Source organism: Hemitrygon akajei, chromosome 29 (genome assembly GCF_048418815.1).
Source record: "Hemitrygon akajei chromosome 29, sHemAka1.3, whole genome shotgun sequence".
NCBI lineage: Eukaryota > Metazoa > Chordata > Chondrichthyes > Myliobatiformes > Dasyatidae > Hemitrygon > Hemitrygon akajei.
Genome location: NC_133152.1, coordinates 1,627,331 through 1,634,189, shown reverse-complemented (window position 1 = coordinate 1,634,189; position 6,859 = coordinate 1,627,331). Strand labels below are relative to the sequence as shown.

Here is a 6,859-nt window from a genome sequence, read left to right as displayed (position 1 = left end):
CCTTTCAGTTAGTCCTGACGAAGGGTCTCGGCCCAAAAAGTCAACAGTGTTTCTCCTTATAGATGTTGCCTGGCCTGCTGTGTTCCACCAACATTTTGTGTGTGTTGCTAGTCCTTTCTGGTAACTGGTTTTCATTCTATGGACTCACTTCATCGTTAACTGATGGATTGAATCTGCCATCTCAAAAGTGGTTGTGAACTGGAACCAGAAAAATCAGGCAGTGAACGAAATCTTCAGTTGAAAAACTTTTTAATTGGACATTTGTTCCAATAGTTTATTAATGCCTTCTTGCACATTGCATACGCAGAAAGAGATTTTGATACTAAGCATTGTAACTACAGTAAGAGAGATAACACCTTTTTGTGAGAACTAGACTGTCAGACATACTTTGACCCTTCAAACTTAAGTATTGAAATAAGCAAGATTTTACATAACAGAAGATTTTATATGGTGTATGATATAATATTTCAAAAATGTTTTTATACTGGAGGATAACAAAGAGAGATTATTAATATTTTTGAGTGATGTACGAGGGGTAATTGATAAGTTCATGGCCTAAGGTAGAAAGGGTCAATTTTAGAGAACCTAACACATTTATTTTTCAACATAGTCCCCTTCTACATTTACACACTTAATCCAGCGATCATGGAGCATACAGATCTGGACCTCCAGAAAGTGTCCACAACAGGGGTGATTGATAAGTTTGTGGCCTAAGGTAGAAGGAGGAGTTAATAACTTCAAAGTTTCTGCTTAATCACTGAAAGAGTTGTCCTGCATGTGCATGTAACAAGAGCTATATAACTCATCTCCTTCTACCTTAGGCCACGAACTTATCAATCACCCCTCATCATTTGATTCCAGGAAAATATGGGGCCTGAAAAAAATCACTGCAATAAAAGTAGTCTTGTAGCAGCCTCTGCTCCGGCTGTACGAAGGACAGAGATGCCTAAGTGGATATGGGCTGAGGCTGCCTGAATGTGGCTGAACGTTTTCCGGTTATGTCATGTTAGTGATTAATTATGCCTTATTTAATGAGGGTAAGGAAGAAATGCCTGCATGTCTACAACACCCAGTGGCATATCTGTGTCTTACAATGAAATATTGAATCAGTACTAATCTGTACTTTTGCAGGAAACATATGGCTCCAAAGCACAGTTAGTTCGCCTGATACACTCATTTGTGGCACGTCATATGACAAGGCACAAGTGAGAGAAGAAAGGTCAGTTTTAATAGACTGTTTTATGTGGCAAAGTCAACCACATAATTTTCAACAGAGCATTTGGTCAAAGATTTCACTTCAGTCTTTGAATTCTTAGTCTGGAAAGAGAAGGAACCCACTGAAGACACTGTCATGGTCTTCTTTCCCTATCAAGGCATTGTAATCTGTTGCTTCAAGCCAGACCTTGTCATTGGTCAACAAGTGAAGGACAATACCTCCTGAACTGACCTGTTCAAATTCCCCATGACTGCAGAAGGCTGCTTTATTTAATCCATTCGTCTTCATTATCATACACAAGTCATTATCAGAACTAGCATGGAACACAAAGTAATAATGGCCTGTTATGTTGCAGGTGAACACACCCGTGCTGCTGTCATAGTGGCCTTGGTCATTGGAGATGATTCTAGTGAACCTGATGGGGGAATCTCGAGGTGGGTATTCATGCCCACCCCTTTTAGCGGAAAAGGCCGATTTCAATGTGCTCTTATGATCTCCTGATCTTCCCTTCTCCCCTTTCTCTCCAATTGTACCAGGATCTCCGTTGTCACCATCTGGTCCTCTCCGTCCTCTTTTCCCGATTGGGCCCGGCATTCCTTGGTTACCTTTCTCACCATATTCACCACGAGCATTTACCGAACCTGCGAGCCCTTTCCAGAAAATAGATCAAGTTTATATTTAAGAAGCGCAGTCCAGTTCGATTATGTGTTATGTTCCGAGATTATTTTGTCATGTAATAAGATACTACATAAATGTAAACCTTTCTTGTGATGTTCAAGGACTTACCCAGGTATTGAATAGCACTTGTAAAGTTGTGATGAATGTTTGATGGGCAGTGAGGATTCTGTTAGAGTGCCATCATTTTAAGGTGGGAGGAGTAAAGTTCGAAATAGATACTTTTGCAAGTTTTTTACATGGAGATTGGTGGGATTTTGAAATGTGCTGTCGGATGTGGTGGTGGAAGCAATGTTTAAGAGCCATTTAGACAGGCTCATGGACAGGGGATTATGGAGGGATAGGAACCATGTACAGTTTAAATTTACATCATGGCCAGCACAAGCATAGTGGGCCAAAGGGCCTATTCTTCTGCTGTGCTCTATTGTTCTATGTTCTAAGAGTCTTCTGTTTTGTAATTCCAAAGCATGCATGACCCTAAATGACCTATAGAACAGGATCAAATACTTTTATTGCACCATCTCCTTACAAAGGACATGAGACAAGTCACGTGTCAGTATCTGAGGTGAGAGAGGTGCCAATGAGACTGGTCTGGGATGTCACGAAATGGGTAAAGTCCTGAGTATCCCCCTGAATTTGGGTATGCAGGGTGGGCAGCACTTTGACAGTGATGTGTTGGTGAGATGGGCTAAGAGGTGGCAGATAGTTTTTCACCATGATAAACATGAGGTGTAACGAAGAGACTGCAACATACCCCATGAATGGTATGACCATAGGGAGTACTGAAGTCTAAAGGCCTATGAAGGTTTCATCGCAGGCAGGTAGTGTGGTTTATAAGGCATATGGTCAGCACTGAATACAAGAGCAGTGAGACTTTGCTCCAAATTTGTGAAACTTCGGTCAGACCTCAGCTGTGTGCAGTATTATCACCGCACTAAAGTGAAGCAGGATTAGTGCTGGTAAGGGTGCAAAGGATGTTGCCTGGCATGAAGTGTTTTAGTTATGAGGAGGGGGCTGGAGAGGCTAGGTTTGTTTTCCTTGAAGTAGAGCAGGTAAAGAGATGACTTAGAGGTGGGTGAAATAAAAGGGAATTGATTTAGAAACAGGGATAAGAGACTGTGAGAGGGTCAGAGGGGTTTTGTTTTCACCCTGGAATGGTTTCACCCTGGAACATGTTGCCATAGAGAGGAGTGGAAACAGTCACTGACAACATTGAAGAAATATCTAAATGACCATTTAAAAGACTGTGGGTCAGTGTCCACCTCTAGGATTAATATGATGTTTGGTGCTGACGAGACGAAGAGTCTGTGTTCATGCAGTATGGCTCTGTGGATCTGCCCAGCAGGAATTTTTCAAGCATGCAAATCAGTTCAGTTATGCTTTGTTGTTAATATTTTATTAAAATCAAATTGACCTGAGAAATTGGGGGCCACACAATTAAGTGTCTTCCCATCTGGTGCTTCTGCAATGCTTTAGCACCAGACTTGTTTAAAGTCTGGTTGGAATGAAGCTTAGGTCACCGTGTGCTAACAGCAAAAGATAGTGAGAAAGGGAGGGAATCTACTGTGGAGGAACAGGGCCCATTGCTGAATGACAGTAAGTGTAGCTGCGTTGGGGATGTTTGTAACATGTCCAACCAGATCTTGCTCCTGTTGTTGGAAATGCTGAAGGCCAGACAGCATTTCCAAGGAATGGAGGGTATGGAATCTGGTCTGATCTCTGTAGCACTGCTGAATAGAGCATTTGTGGGAAAAAAGTCCTGAGAGTTTAATAGTAGCATTGCTTCAACTTATGTAGTGGTGACAGGAGTGACTGACATGAGAAAAACTAGGACTAGGAGTGACATGCGGATTAATCTGGGACTGTCCACTCCAGACATTGCAATAAATTGATATTAATATTCCAGGTTCAGTTATCTACACCAGAACGACTGAGATTTTGGAAATCTAATAAAAATTCAGGTGTAAGTTGATAATTTCAGCTTCAGAAAGCCAAGAAGTTCTGATCTCTACATCTTTATTGCCTGGATTGAACAGACTGTTTCAGGTCTCTAAAATTCAGAATCAGATTCAGACTTTCATTACATGTACATATGCGTATGTGTGTGTGTGTATATGTGCGTGAGTTCTTGTGCGTGTGTGTGTGTGTGCTTGTCCTGTGGAATATAGGTGTGAGGTATAGGGAGTGGAGCATGCAGCATTGAGGATGGGATGGGAAGTGTGGAGATTGTGATTTTGGGGTGTGGAGTGTGATGACTTTAGTGTGGGGACTATATGCAGTGGGTCGTGGAGTGCGGGAGAAGTGGTATGAATGTGGAATGTGTTGAGAATGGGTGTGGAGTGTAGGCAAAGGGTGTGGGTATGGTTTAGTAAGTGTGGGATTTTGGTGTGGATCGGTCGGTGTGGGTGTGGATTGGACAGTGTGGGGTATGGGTGTGAGATGGACAATGTCTACAGTGTATTGGTCAGTGTGGGGAGTGGGTGTGGATTGGTCAGTGTGGGATGTGGGATTGGAATGGTCAGTGTGGGGTGTGGATCAGTCAGTGTGGGGTGTGGGTGTGGAATGGTCAGTGTGGGGTGTGGATCGGTCAGTGTGGGGTGCGGGTGTGGAATGGTCAGTGTGGGGTGTGGAATGGTCAGTGTGGGGTGTTGGTGTGGATTGGTCAGTGTGGGTGTGAATCGGTCAGTGTGGGGTGTAGGTGTGGTTTGGACAGTGTGGGTGTGGGTACAGATAAGTCAGTGTGGGTGTGGGTGTGGATCGGTCAGTGTGGGGTGTGGGTGTGAATCAGTCAGTGTGGGGTGCGGGTGTGGATCGGTCAGTGTGGGATGTGGGATTGGAATGGTCAGTGTGGGGTGTGGATCGGTCAGTGTGGGATGTGGGATTGGAATGGTCAGTGTGGGGTGTGGGTGTGGAATGGTCAGTGTGGGGTGTGGATCGGTCAGTGTGGGGTGCGGGTGTGGAATGGTCAGTGTGGGGTGTGGAATGGTCAGTGTGGGGTGTTGGTGTGGATTGGTCAGTGTGGGTGTGAATCGGTCAGTGTGGGGTGTAGGTGTGGTTTGGACAGTGTGGGGTGCGGGTGTGGATCGGTCAGTGTGGGATGTGGGATTGGAATGGTCAGTGTGGGGTGTGGATCGGTCAGTGTGGGATGTGGGATTGGAATGGTCAGTGTGGGGTGTTGGTGTGGATTGGTCAGTGTGGGTGTGAATCGGTCAGTGTGGGGTGTAGGTGTGGTTTGGACAGTGTGGGTGTGGGTACAGATCAGTCTGTGTGGGTGTGGGTGTGGATCGGTCAGTGTGGGGTGCGGGTGTGGAATGGTCAGTGTGGGGTGTGGATCGGTCAGTGTGGGGTGCGGGTGTGAATCGGTCAGTGTGGGGTGCGGGTGTGGATCGGTCAGTGTGGGGTGCGGGTGTGGATCGGTCAGTGTGGGGTCTGGGTGTGGATTGGTGAATGTAGGGTATGGGTGTGGATCGGTCAGTGTGGGGAGTGGGTGTGGAATGGTCAGTGTGGGGTGTGGGTATTGATCGGTCAGTGTGGGTGTGGATCGGTCAGTGTGGGGTGTGGGTGTGGATTGGTGAAAGTAGGGTGTGGGTGTGGATTGGTCAGTGTGGGGTCTGGGTGTTGTTTGAACAGTGTGGGTATGGAGCATGGATTGGTGAATGTAGGGTCTGGGTGTGGATCGGTTGGTGTGGGTGTGGGTGTTGTTTGGACAGTTTGGGTTGTGGGTCTTGATGTGAATTGGTGAATGTGGGGTGTGGAGTGTGGTTTGTTCAGTGTGGGGTGTGGGTGGGAATTGGTCAGTGTAATGTGTGTGTGGTTTGGTTAATGTACGGTGTGTTTGTGAACATGTCAGTGTGGGTGTGGAAATTGAGGCTCTGTATTGTAAGATGTGAGGTGTGAGTTATGAGGTGTGTGGTTTGAGGTTTTGGGTGTGAGATGTGAGTTGTGTGGTGTCAGGTAGGAGGTATTAGCTGTGAGGTTTTAGGTGTGAGTAATGAGGTGGGAGGTTTAAGGTTTGAGGTATGAGGTGTGAATTGTGAGTTGTGGGGTGTCAGGTGTGAGGTATTAGCTGTGAGGTTTGAGGTATGGGGTTTTAGATATGAATTATGAGCTTTGAGGTATGGGGTTTTAGGTGTGAGGTTTGAGGTGTGAGTTATGACTTATGAGGTGTGATGTGTGAGTTATGAGGAGTGGGGTGTTAGTTATGAGGTGTGAGGTATCAGTTATGAGGTGTGAAGTGTGAGGTGTTAATTGTGAATTGTGAGGTGTGAGGTATGAGCTGTGAGATTTAAGGTATGGGGTTTTAGATGTGAGTTATGAGGTGGGAGGGGCGAGGTGTGATGTGTAGGTCTGAGATGTTGATTGTACGTATTTTGAGTTGTGTGAGTTCTGGGATATTGCGTATGTGCTGTGTGGTGTTGTTTGTGAAGTTTTCCTTTTTCCCCTCTCTATATCATTGAAGCATGTAAATACTGACATCAGAATGGTGCTGGCGGTCCTGGAGAGTGAGGTTAGTTTTAACGTACGTGAACAGAGACACAGATGTAAACCTGTGTTTGTAATTCTACAGCATATGATGTGAGCTCCATCTCTTTCCTGCTGTGTTTTATGTGGATCCTTAGGGTTGTTATAGCTGGTGTGGGGCAGTGTGGTGGTTGGGTTAAACTCCCACTACCTGTTAAATACTCCCATTGGTGTGCATCTCAATTAGCCTCTGACAACCAAGTGCAGCTCCTGGCCCTCGTGCAGCCCAGCAGAATCATTTCTATTGACGGGAGAAGTGGCAAAGATAGATTACTGGTGTCTTAAAACCAGTTGCTTAAAACCTCATCAACTGTGATTGGCAGCTCATCTAAGAGGAGGAATACTCCAATCTCAAACCTTCACTGCTTTGCTGCTTTACCCACTCATAGGGAAGGTTTCAGGAGTAAACCTTGAAGAAAATTCCGGAGTTAGAGTCTCAACATTGAG

At 45.4% G+C, this 6,859-nt stretch overlaps 1 protein-coding gene across 2 annotated transcripts in view; it reads right to left on the bottom strand.

The window, feature by feature from the left end:
• Window positions 1–232: 232 nt before the first annotated feature.
• LOC140718198 (complement C1q subcomponent subunit C-like) overlaps window positions 233–6,859 on the bottom strand; it is a 30,005-nt gene continuing 23,378 nt past the window's right edge. For both annotated transcript variants that reach the window (XM_073031644.1, XM_073031643.1), the window contains exon 3: window positions 233–1,866. In XM_073031644.1, the coding sequence (XP_072887745.1) occupies window positions 1,313–1,866 (554 nt within the window). In that variant the 3' untranslated portion in view covers window positions 233–1,312. The remainder of the gene's footprint in view (window positions 1,867–6,859) is intronic.